This window comes from Syngnathoides biaculeatus, chromosome 7 (genome assembly GCF_019802595.1).
Source record: "Syngnathoides biaculeatus isolate LvHL_M chromosome 7, ASM1980259v1, whole genome shotgun sequence".
Lineage (NCBI taxonomy): Eukaryota > Metazoa > Chordata > Actinopteri > Syngnathiformes > Syngnathidae > Syngnathoides > Syngnathoides biaculeatus.
Genome location: NC_084646.1, coordinates 20897698 through 20911288, shown reverse-complemented (window position 1 = coordinate 20911288; position 13591 = coordinate 20897698). Strand labels below are relative to the sequence as shown.

The window sequence follows — 13591 nt, the reverse complement described above, 5'->3', positions numbered from 1 at the left end:
CTCATCACAAAATGAATAATGGGGGGAAAGTGTAAATAAAGGCGAAAACTAAGTTGTTGTAAACAAGCTGCTGAATCACATGGAGACACACCAACCAATTATTTTTTTTACATTAAGGTGTGTCAGTCACAGCTAAAATGCTGAAAATAGTTGAAAATGGGTTAGTATAACACAAAACAAACACTAAATGAAAAAGAAAAAAGTGGAAAAATCAAAATGAAGGAAAGTGTTAGCGGAGCTGTGGTTTCAGACTGCTAACTCACAGGCACCTCTTTTCTTATACACTGATTTAAAATCGTCTGCATCAGTGAAAGCTAATGATGTTAATGAGTTCAGAGCTAATTGACTGGCAACTTGTCAAGGATGCATCCTACTTTACTTTCAGTCTACATCCACCCTCTGGAGGAATAGGGATTAGAAGAGGGACCATACATTTTTCTACTTACTTCACTTTTCCATTTTTGATTTGCATGAACATCTTTTGTACACACATCGTTTTCGTTACTCTAGAACCATGCCAACCTGAATGATCCCATGTGCCTACTCTTTGTCCTTGGTCCCGGAGGATGCTCTAAATGCATTTTCTGGCATTGAGTTAATCATGAGCAAATTAGAGGAGGGGATGTCAACATTTAATTTCCAACCACAACATCTATGCGAGTGTATAAGTGCACTGCTCATCTGCTGCTATTTTATGATGAAAGGAAGGTCATCAAGAGTTTATTACAACACTTTATTGAAATTGCTTCCCAAGACTTCCTCGCATAAACCACGGGTAACTGTAAGAAGATAGCTATACTATATTGAGTTTATAGAGTGTGTGCATGGATGTATGTTGTCTTTGTAGACATGCAGTAAGCTCCTCCACTTCTCTCTTTACAGCCAGGAAGTATGACAGCGGTGAATATCTTAACATCAGTGGAATCACACGGGACCAAGCTGGAGATTATGAATGCAGCGCTTTAAATGACATCGCCTCTCCTGACACCAAAACAGTAAAAGTCACAGTTAACTGTAAGTATTCCCCTTCACTACCTTCCTGCTTCCTTACTCTTTTTTTCCCCACTTCACACTGGGCTTCCATCCTTATACTGTAAAAGTCGCAGGTGCAAGGTTTAGTGATAGCAGTGGGACGTCTCTGATGATGCACCTCAATAAACTGCACCTTACAAAAGTTGCAAAAATGAAATGCTTAACATTTCTTAATATTTAATGCGAGAAGTCCCTTTTTGTCTGTGCATATGGGTGATTAATTCACACTAAGGGAAGGTCTGACTGTTCCAAGCGCTATTCCATTATGCAGTTAATGAGTCTTCGAAAAGTGTGAGGAGACAGTAATGAGGAGCCTTGACATTAATGAATGATACTGGGCTTTAGCTGCTGTGGTCAGAGAAAGAGCACAACAAAGAGGCATGAGAGGGAATGATACCATTGCAATTCTTTTTGAAAACGCTCCTACATTTTGGCAGTTCTGCAGAGATAGCCTAGCCACAATCTCATTTTTGGGAAACTTAAAAGGTAATTTGCAGTTGTAAAATGCTGGCATGATTCACAGGCAGCCTCACTTGACTAATCCCTCCTCCCCTCAGGTCACTGACCAAAGCGGCGCCCCTCAATACCACTAAACCTCCATGAGACATGAACTGTATGCAATGTGTGCTTTTAAAAAAAGGTGACATTCATCAAAGTTGCTTTGTTGGAAACATGACTTATTCGTAATGGAGTAATATTGTAATGTGTTAATGGTTTGACATTTGTTTAATTTTTGAGAACATACAATTAATTAAAAATCTAAAATAGGTGCAAGACTTACAGTTATGGCTGCAACGAATACTCAAATGTTCTCTGCCTTGGGGATGCACTTAGAGTATAACATGTATAAGTTAACATATTCTCTGCCAGCATGAGTGAGTTTTATACTGTATCCGTAATTATGTCTGTACTCCTTTCAGAGTGTGGGCAGGGGTAAGTATTCTGACACAAGCGTAAGGAAAAGTCAGTCTGGAAAGACGCTGTTGGTATCCGTTGTGGCTGACAGCAGCTCATAAGTTTGTGACGTTCTTGTGTGGCTGAGAGTTCAATTGAGTGACTGACAGCGTATTGGAGACTTCCTTCCTCCTTTATCTGTTCTTGGGATATTACAAGACTATTGGTTTATACAGTAGCTGTCTCTTAATGGGAGGAAAGAGAAAATTGTCAAGCTGAGAGTCATCTTCCAGCACTTAACAAGCACCCCCTGAATATGTCACGTTTTAGTCTCACACACTGTACTTGTATCTTTTCCCCATTGTCCAGACATTGCATCTACAAGCTGTGACATTTTGAGTTGAAATACTGTCCTTTGGGAAAAAAAAAACTTTTTGAAATAATGTGTTAAACTAATGGGTGTCTTAATTTTAGTATAGTTGGTCTGGTCTAAACTCATCAATCGCGTCCTAAAATGCTAGCTAATCAAGTGAAGTTTCAAAACAGACTCCATTCTTTTTTTTTTTTTTATACTTACAAGAAAGTTGAAACTGAAATGCATTTGCATTTTCTTCCCTCACTGAACATTTTTCTCGACACAAAAATTGTTTTCTGCTCTATAAGAATTTCCAAAATAAAAGTTATTTTAAAAAGAAAAACAATTTGTCATTCATGTCTAAGATTTTTTTTTTGTGTATTCATAATGGGTCTGTAACTAACCAAAAATATAAATTATCTACATACTTGATTATTTGTTAAAAGGTTTTGCATGATGATCCAATACTAAAATATTTCATATCTTCAGCCCTGCTTACAATATCTGTTTAGCAGCAATGTGGCTAATTCAGTAATATTTGAATCCTCAAATGCTGGAGGTCCCCTCCCTTCTTCTATTTGCTCGTCTTATGCCCAGTTGTTGGCATTTTCTTAATTATTATTAGTTTTTTTAACTGAGATGGATTTTCTGCCCTAACATCAGCAAAGCCCATGAAACCCAAGCTAACGGGTAGTGCAAGGATAAATGTGTGGGACCGCCATGAGTTTCCCAGTGGGTTCATGGCAAAGAACTTGTCGGTCATTCCTCCTGTCTCCAAGTGGGGATGTTTCCATCGCTGCACTGATTTATTCTGAAATCAAAGAGGGCTGTTTTTCTTCTTCTTTTTTTCTACAGTTCATTTTAATGTTGTTTACAGTTTTAACAAATATGACAAAACATAAATCTGAGAGAAATTGAAAACTTCCTCCTGAAAGATAAACAGCCCGAGGAATTGCAGGGTTGAAAATAAGGTCCTCCTGGACCAGTTTGCAAGATTTTTGAGAAATAATTCACTCGCATCATTTTCATTCTTATCACAATATTGAGCACTGCAAGGTATATGCTGTACGGTTCCGGATGCTTTGACTCTGGCTTCATTATAAAATTAAGTCTTGTGGTCATTATTTCTGTGCAATGTCTGGTGTAAATGAGCTAGGTCTGAGTGGGGTTTTTATGACAGTTGTTTATACCTCTGCTGAGACACAGGCTCAAGGATGAAAACTTATATTACAGTTCTGCTACAGAAGGAGATGTTCACCATTGTCAATTGGGCATGTCTTCATGTGATGACATATTTTCAAGTGACAAGGAAATGACTTCTGCATTCAGAATGTGTGAACTAATGAGGAAGACCCTTTTGTCAGACAAAATAATCAAGAGTCATACTTTGAGTGGGAGTGAGCTGTCTTTCCTCAAGTGTTAAAGCATGGTTTCCTGCCCTGAGTTATCAGCCACTGACAGATCGTCAGAGCGTTTCTGTCACTGAGCAATTGCTCATTCTTTTTTCATTGATTTCTGACATACTGGAAAATTGTACAGACCTTGTGGATTTCTTCCTTTTGTTGATTTGAAATGAGCCCACGGAGAATGACGCTGAGGTTACTACATTTTCACTCCTCACTCACAGTGTTTACTGATTCAAGAAAAACAAATGCATTGTCATGAATTTTAAAAAGTGCACATATTTTTATCGGGTTACAGATTCAGAGCTCCCTAAAATTTTCTAGAGTAAATTAAGTTTTCCAAGATTTCATCCATCCAGCCATCCATCAATTCATTCTCAAATATTGCTGATCCTGTTCAGGGTCGTGGGGAACTGGAGCCTATCCCAGATGATTTGAGGCGAAAGGCGGACTACGCCCCAAATTGGTTGCCAGTCAGTCGCAGGTCACACTTACACAGCAACAGACATTCACACTCATCTTCACACCATCGCTGAGTGGCAACTGAGCCTACGCTGCCCACACCAAAGTCAGGCGAATGTACCACTTATACCATTAGTGACCCCATAATTCCATCCATCCATCCATTTTCTTCGCCACTTATCCTCACGAGGGTTGTGGGAGTGCTGGAGCCTTTCCCAGCTGTCAACGAGTAGGGGGCAGGCTACACCCTGAACTGGTTGCCAGCCAATTGTAGGGCACATTGAGACAAACATCCGCACTCACAATCACACTTAGGGGCAATTTATAGAGTCCAATTAATGTATTGTTTGTGATGTGGGAGAAAACAGATGAAACCCACACAGGCACGTGGAGAACATGCAAACTCCACACAGGCCGGTCCAGGATCAAACGCGGGACCTCAGAACTCTGAGGCCAACACTTTCCATCTGAGCCACCGTGCCGCCCCCATAATTTCAATAAAACTGAAATGTTATCGTGGTCAGCAGCAACTGTCTGGTGTGTCTGGTTTGTTTGTAGAATACTTTTTTTGGAACATGCAAACTCAACAGAGCAAGGCTATCGCAGAGATTTGAACTGTGAACTTCAGAATTGCCACTCTTTTGGTCAGCGGGCTGGCACCCTGAGGCATGACAAACTATATATTCTTCAAGAGTAAACTGACTGTCACACATTGAATTTCCGTGAAATGCTTAACTTTCTGCATGCCCAAAGCAGTTTGACATTTTGATTAAAGACATGGGATGGGTTTTGCCAAAATATGGAAGTTTAAAACAGTAACTGTTGACATCGAGCGGCTTGGTTTACTGAATGAAACATTTTGTTTTCCTCATGTGCTGGCGGGGGATCAGTAACACTACACAGAGGTTACAACGTGTTTCTGCATACATGTAGTGTAAATTTTCATGCTTGCACTCTTACCATGAATATTTATGATTCGTGACATCCTGTTTGAGTAATGGTCAACTTGTATCTCCCTCTTTTTGCTTCAAAAGCACTTGAAAGTTTGTTTAATTTATTATAAACAAAGGCCTGGGCACACAATCTTTTGATTTTACTCAACCCATTTATAGTTTTCTTCCTGATGGTTGCCATGGTTTTTATGTTACACGGTTGCATGAAAGAGTGAGAGGTAAGGTAAAGGAGTACCACCCTAGCTATGTGCACAGTTGATGTTTCGGTCCAGATGGTAAACAATCTTCACTGTCTCCTTTTCACCACCAAGGAAGTATTTTGGACCATGTCCCAATCTCTGACTCATTGTAAGAAAGGGCAAATGGATGAATAGATCTGCAATTAGCCAAGTCTGTCACTGGGTCTTCCAAAACACAAGCCAGTGAAACTCCACTGAATATAAAAGTGAACACAATTGCACAATGCTTAGTAGAAATGGACAGAGTGAATAATGTTATCATATACAGTGTGCCCTTGCCCGTATGTGGTTCGTCGTTCGTAGCCCTGCATATTCGCGGATTTTGTTCTCCAAGTGATTATTTTTTTAAATGTACCGTATTTTCACGATTGAGGTCTTATAGTCTCTTCTAAATAGATTAGACATGGCGCCTTACAATGTGGTGAACCGTATATGCACACTGAGTTCCAACATTTGCAAATGTTCTGTGACGTGTCCAATAAAATACACTTAAACGTGCTCATTACCGTAATTTCCGGCCTAAAAGATCAAACCTTTTTCACACACCTACAACCCTGCAGTTTATGCGGTGATGCGGCTAATTTCTGCATTTTTTCTAACGGCCGCAAGGGGGCCCTCGAGCGGAAAAGGTAAGAGTGAGACCAGTGTAATGTATGTGCCGAGGAAGTGACTTTTACCGTTATGTTATTTTTTTAACAGTAATTAATTAGCATTAGCACTGTGCTAGCGTGTTGCTGCTGTGTTACTGATTTAGGTATGTTTTTTTTTTTTTTTAATGGGCTCTGTTAGTGCTGTACTACCGTGTTGCAACTGTGTAGCTGCTGCAGCTGTTTGTTATTTTAACCGTTTTTTTTTTTTTTTTTAACCAGGTCTGATTGTGCTATCATGTTGTTGCCATGTTAAGTTAAGGTATTAAAACTTTGAAAACTCTTTCTGTGTACCGTCTTTCTTTGTAAATATATCATGTTACAACGTGGGTTTTAATGTGGACACTTGCGGCTTTTACACAGGTGCCTCTTATGTATGCACCAAATGGTATTTTCTTTACAAATGTACTGGGTGAGGTTTATAATCTGGTGCCCTCTACAGGCCGGAAATTACGGTACACTGTTAGAATGCATACGAGCACATGTTTTAGTGTGTATAGAAGCTGGCAAATGATGGCGCCCACAAAGCAGAGAGAGACAATTGCCTTTCACGTGTGTAACCAGAAAAAGCTTACATTGACCCACACAATTCTTCTATATGCCGGTCATTAGGGACGATGTTGTTCACACTCACATTGTCACATCAAAACTAGAATTATCACACCATAGCAAATAGAATAGCCTAACTAGCAAATGATAAAAAGATAAAAGAATGATTGAAGAAATAATTGACTCAAAACACAAAATTCAAACGTTATTTACATCCTATCCTTTACAAAGGACCTCCTTAGTGCTGCAAAGCATGCTGGGACCACTCCGAAGCATGTTGGGAGGATGTTTGTAGCGTTTAAAGTGCATGTTTTGTGTCAATTATTTCTTGAGTCATTCTTTCATTTGTTTTATTATTTGCAAATTATGCTTTCCTGTTTGCTGTGGCGATATAATTTTTAATTTGATCTGCACCGTGTGTACAACATTGTCAGTAATGAGCCAGTGTGTGGGGCAGTAGTTTGTTCTGCTTATAGATATTAGATAGTTGTAGAGTTATCCATTATCTTTGCTGCTTATTCTCACAAGGATTGTGGGAGAGCTTGAGCCTATTCTAACTGTCAATGAGCAGGAGGCAGGGTACAACCTGAGATGGTTGCCAGCCAATTGCAGGGCACATTTAGACAAACAGCTGCACTCTCGATCACACTTAACAGCAATTTACGGTGTCCAATTAATGTTGCATGTTTTTTGGGGGGATGTGGGAGGAAACCAGAGTGCCCGGAGAAAACCCACGCAGGCACGGGGAGAACATAAAAACTCAACACAGGCAGGTACGGGATTGAACCCGTGTCCTCAGAACTGTGAGGCCAACGCTTTCAAGCTGCTCCACCATACCGCCTTATAGATGCAAAAAGCAGTTATCCCTCTCAGCCTTGTGAGTGTCATAATATAGTACCATTTATACACACTAAAATATGTGCTGGCATACATGCTAACAGTGTTATCAATGTGTTCAAGTGTACTTGTTTTGATAAGTCACACAACAATTTGTGCACATGAGGCTTGCTGTTCAGTTTGGAGAAAGATGTTCAAGTGCCTCTTGTGGTTGGAAAACTTTGGTACATATGGGTATTTTTTATTATGTCTTATTTTTATTATTCTTGGAGTTGTAAGGAATGTAAACCCGCAAATAATGGGCAAACACTGAAAAAAAATATATATATATCCATCTATTTTCTTTGCCGCTTATCCTCACGAGGGTCGCAGGGAGTGCTGGAGCATATCCCCTGAACTGATTACCAGCCAACCGCAGGGCAAGATATGTGTGTGTGTGTGTGTGTGTGTGTGTGTGTGTGTGTGTGTGTGTGTGTGTGTATATATATATATATATATATATATATATATATATATATATATATATATATATATATATTATATAGTAATTTTGTCAGTTAATATTCTAATCTGTGGTAAAACAGTGTTCTTTCCAATTTCAAAACAATTCATTTTGGAGGGCATAACTGTGGAGTTAACCCAAGGGCTAATTACAGATTAAGGCCACTAATTATAATAAGCAAGTCATGAAAACAAACTTAAGACGCAGCACGAAGCTGTGGTTAAAGCCACAAACACTAAGGCTGCCGTTTGGCTTTCTATGATATGAAGAATTAGTCATAGAGATTGAGGCCTCATTGAGTCCACATCTTAACCTCTGTTTGAATTTCTTAAAGGTTCAGAAGGCTGTTATAATCTTGCACATTCATTAAATTATTAGCTACCTTTGTGTCTTGTCTTTGTACAATCTGCTGATGAATGAATTTGGACTGAATTATTTTATCAGATAAGCATGAAAGTTGGCAGTTATCTAGAATCTGAAACGAATGTTCGCGTTGTTGAAAAGCCATAGTGTATTTTTTTTTCCTGGTAAATTTGTGATCTCTGACCTACTTTTCAAATTCATATAATTTATACTCCACGCTGCGATTCAGAGACTCACAGGCACTTAAAGCCCAAGTGTCATCCCTATAAACATTCAAAAATAGATATTGTAATGAAAAATACATGTAACATTATTCACTTCAATGTCTATACGAAAAAATAAATGTGAGCGGAGAGCGCATCATCCATGCGCAAAGTTGCAGAAGTGTCATTCTACGATATCCACGTGGTCGGCATATTGGCTGCATCCACCGTCCGTGACGTCACCCGGACATTTGCCAATGAAAACACGTGGTGCACCCTAACTATGGGAGACAAACGCGCCCCTTCAGACACGGAAGCTCTTTTCGAAAAGGAGAACACCACACAACCGAGTGATGTTACCGGGGCAGTATTACACTTTTGTTTCGAGCCCTCGGGGCTATATTACACTACTGTTTCGAGCCATATTCAGATGATATGCGATCACGGCCAAACCCGATCCCCATCCAATCCACCTTCGCGGCGGAGATGAGCCATCAGCCGCAGCCTTCGCAGAAGCCGTGACCGCCGAACGCGGCGCCTCGCCCGGTGTGACTGATTTTCGGCGCAGTGGTGGCATATAATGGAGCTGAGCCGTGCTGCTTTTAGAGGGACGTTCATAGCCTCCGCAGTAGTCGATGAACCCCGTCGAGCCGGGGCGCATCAATGCACGCACGCGGCTGACTGAGGCATTCTTGGCTGGGTTCTTCTGATTCGCCGCCATCTGTGCAGCAGCCCGACGCCGTCTGACGCGCACATCGACATATTTCGTACACGGATCTTTTGTTATGTTATGAGAGACCGATTACGTGGTCAGCCCATAACTATTATTTTTTTTAGTAGCTGTATACATACCTACCTGTCATTTGGAACCCACAAAGCTCTCGTCCTCTGCACCCGTGCAATCCATTTTTCACAACGAACCGCATCTCTTGCAAACTTATGAAGGGTAATTCCATTCTCCCGAGTGTTCAAGCAATGTCCAGCAATGCAATGAGGCGGCATTTTGGATAACACGAAGGAACAACGAGCTACCTTCCTGGAGGTAAAACTAATGGAAACAAAAGTGTCCACTTGGGGGTGCCGCTGTCCTTTACGTCACTTCCTGCTTCTTCTCGAAAACAAATCCCTCGAGAGGATTTTCATGGCGGGAGTTATAAAAAGCTGTATACGTCAAAATCATGTTTTGTGTTGAAAAAACACATGGGCACATATTGGCTGACGTTTTTTTCATTAATAACATCCTAAAAATCATCTGTTTCATGACAGTAGCCCTTTAATATATATATATATATATATATATATATATATATATATATATATATATAGATATAGGTGACTGAGTTTCAGGGATGGATGAGACAGGGACCACCATGAAATCCCTGTGTGAGATAAGACTGTTGAATCAATTAGTAAAGCCCCCTGAGAAGGCCTATGTCCATGTCCAGATGCCGCAATCACAAAACATGGTTTCCTTTCCATGTTAAGGAAGCCAATATGTTTTGACCTTCCTTTGTGCTATGCATAGCACTCTACATTGAGAGCTTTCTTTTCGGAGTCCTTATTGAATGGCACTCTGAAGTTTGAAGAGCACCATCTTCCAAAATATAATTTGACAGTTCGCACAAGCTTTCACCACATCTGCACAAAAGCAGCAAACTGTGTTCTCCTCTAATTTATTTGTTCTGCTCCCTTTTGAATGCCTTCAGATAGATGCAGCCACTTAGGGCACTCCAGCTGTTCATGTCTCAAAGCTGTTTCCAGGAATACAACACAGACAAAGAGTCTTGTTGATGTCAGATGTGACGATATTAGCACCACGTTTCAAATAACCATGAGGATTTTGTGGCATTATTGGTAAAATAATGTGTAGCTCTGAAGTCATTTTTTTAATGCAAATTGTGTTCCCTGTGCGCCTCTCCCTCCCTATAGTGTTATGGATCTTTTACAGTCAACTACCCCAATTAGAACTGAATTCATTTCTATCTACCACTGGGTCCATCCATCCATTTTCTTTGCCACTTGTCCACACAGGGGTTGTGGGGCATGCTGGAGCCTATCTCAGCTGTCAGCGGGCAGGAGGGGGGGGTACACCCTGAACTGGTCATCAGCCAATCGCAGGGCACATGGAGACAGACAACAGTCAAACCCACAATCACACCTAGGGGCAAATCATTGTGTCCCATTAATGTTACTTTTTTTTTCAGAACTGTGAGGCCAACACTTTCTGGCTGAGCCACTGTGCCGCCACACTGGGTACCGCAATGAGTGTTAGTGATGGAGGAGTGGAAAAGGGTGATTATGATCAGCCATTCATTCATTTCCTATAATGATCATCTTGTGTGCCTATCCCAGACGACTGTGACCAAAAAGAGGACTTTACCCTGGACAGGTTTCCACTGAGTCACAACACCCACCACCGTGTGGGAACCAACCAGACCCGCGCTGTCTGCTCAAAAGTCAGACCAGTGAAATAGATGGTGCTATACACTTGTAATAAAATAACAATACTGTTTGGGATCCACTGCACAGTATAATACAGACTGTTGTTTTTTAGTATTACAGTGCAATTTGGTTTTATAGTGTGTGTGTGCCTGTTGTGTGTTTAAACCCACTCAAAGTTGTGTCTGTATATGTCTTCAAATCGCAGGTAATAGATATGGTAAAACCAACATTCAAATCTACAGTGTAGATTAATTTTGATTTCACATTTTAATACAATGAAGAGGGAGTGAAAACTGTGGACAGACACTGTTTGGAAGAATTTCTTGTAACACATGTATTTTTTAAGGAAACAAAAGTAATAAAGTAAAAAGTTGGACCTTAACATTACAATGATTGAAAAATGTTGTCTGACAATATCACAAACACTAACCTTTTGTGTCATTGGTGAGTAAGGAAAGTCATTTGGTTCCATTAATTACTCCTTTTGAATGAATATTAAGTCAGTGAGGTTAGGTCCACACTTTGCCTTTTAGTTCCTAGGTTTGATATTGAGACAGGTAATAAAGAACCCTGATTCAAACGTTCATATTCGTCTATGTTGGGGGCTGCTAAGAAAATAGATAGACACCCTTTATTTAAAGCGTACAAAATGTTTCACCCAATGCCCGAAAAGAATTGGAATCAAACTCTTTGCTGTACCACCCCTAGAATACATGTATACCTTCCTTTTCTGGCTGCTCATTACAAAATTGCTAAAGTGAGAGTACATTGGTGTTGAGTATGTGTTATTGGGACTCCCACATGGTTTCCAGGCAGGACACACCCTGGTGCAACGTGATTGGTTCCTGTGGATTTTTTCTAAATATGCTAATCAAGAATGCCCTCTTATACATAAACTTTGATATTTTTATAAAGATGCATTTAGGTTTGTAGACTATAGCTGACATCTTGTCCTTGTTAGCTCTTCTTATTATTGCAAGATGCTACAGATCCCGATAGACTGTTTGTTCCCCGTGTTTCCAAGTTTCTCAGCTATCTATACACTTCCTTCCTCTGTCGCCCTACAGCTATGATTACCACTTACTTACATGAAAGGACATTTTTATACATAAAAGTATGCCGTCTCTAAGTAATGAAACACATTGTTTTTAATTCATCGTCAGCATACATTTTAAGATGAGCTGACCTACAGCAATCTTAAGCTGCAGTTCAGATGAATTCTAATCGTTCATACTTTCCTGCCAGGGCGGAGTTCCACTTAAAAGTCCCAATGTTGTGTGGGCCAACTTAGAAATAAGGTGGAGGAGGAGCAGGAAAATGTGTATCTTGTATATGTGTATGTAGTGTATCTTGGGAGCGATATCCTGGACATATATCCTTTGCATCCTCTTAGCCGCTTATCCTCACAAGGGTCGCGGGCAGTGCTGCAGCCCATCCCAGCTGTCAACGGGCAGGAGGCGGGGTACACCCTGAAGCGGTTGCCAGGCAATCGCAGGGCCCATTGAGAGAAACAGCCGCACTCACAATTACACCTAGGGGCAATTTTAGAGTGTCCAATTAACGTTGCATGTTTTTAGAACGTGGGAGGAAACAGGAGTGCCCGGAGAAAAACTGACGCAGGCACAGGAAGAACATGCAAACTCCACACAGGCGGGTCCGGGATAGAACCCGGGACCTCAGAACTGTGAGGCCAATGGTTTACCTGCTGTTCCACTGTTCCACCATATTTCCTTTCATAAACATTATTTGTTCTTTAAATGCATAAAACTCAACAGTACTTAATTGAGCCCAAATATATTTACACAGCACTAACAATATTCTTTGCCAATCATTATGCACTGTAAATTTGCTCAATACGTGTCTGTTATAGTATATTTCATTTAATGTGTGTACACTGTGGCCTTGAATTTGACCATGTGTGTTTGAAAAGCTGCCTTGGAGGACTTGTGGGCTCTACACATTGTATGTTGATTACACTACATAACCACAGTAGTAGGATATAATTTCATATAAAGGGGAAAGTTTCAGTTGGTTGGCTGTTTGCAGTATCTATTAACACTGGCTTCCAACTCATAAGAGAAGAGTTCAATTAAATGGAGTCACTGCCCTGAAGCTGTTGGGATGTAAATCTGTCTCTCTACATCTCTCCAGAGCTCTCATCATGATTGGTATTTGGATTTCTTGCTGCATTCAGGGCACAATTAAATGAGCGAAATCTTGATCTTTGCAGACTAAATGGTCTTGTTAGTTCCACTTCAGAGTCGATTGACAGTCACTTTCAGTTTCATCTGCACATTTTGTAGTCGCCGATTGAAAGCCTACTCAAATACTAATATTGTATTGACTCATTTTAAAATAATGTGTACATTTATAGTCCCTTCATCCTCACATTGTTTGTTTGGAAAAAGCATGTTTCTAGTTGTCTGTTTTATCGCAACATGAGGATCATTATGTCTGTGCAAGTTCACAACAAATAAATGCTTCCACTGCACTACCATGGCAGACATGGTGTGCTGAAAATGCTATCATATGACAGAAAGACATTGTTAAATTAAAAAGGGTTAGGCAGTTGTCGCAGTTAACTTTCTGAATATTCATTAATAGATAACCCCAACCCCAAATGTTAACTACAAATTGCAGGAATGTTTAAACTGTTTTCCCATGGGAAGAGGCTCTTGCACCATATAGTTTTAACAATTGACAGCTTTCT

The 13591-nt window shown here is 40.3% G+C and overlaps 1 protein-coding gene across 6 annotated transcripts in view; it reads left to right on the top strand.

The window, feature by feature from the left end:
* negr1 (neuronal growth regulator 1) overlaps positions 1 to 13591 on the top strand; it is a 212992-nt gene that overhangs the window by 121231 nt on the left and 78170 nt on the right. For all 6 annotated transcript variants that reach the window (XM_061825427.1, XM_061825426.1, XM_061825425.1 and 3 more), the window contains exon 4: positions 883 to 1014. In XM_061825427.1, coding sequence (XP_061681411.1) covers positions 883 to 1014 — 132 coding nt within the window. The remainder of the gene's footprint in view (positions 1 to 882; positions 1015 to 13591) is intronic.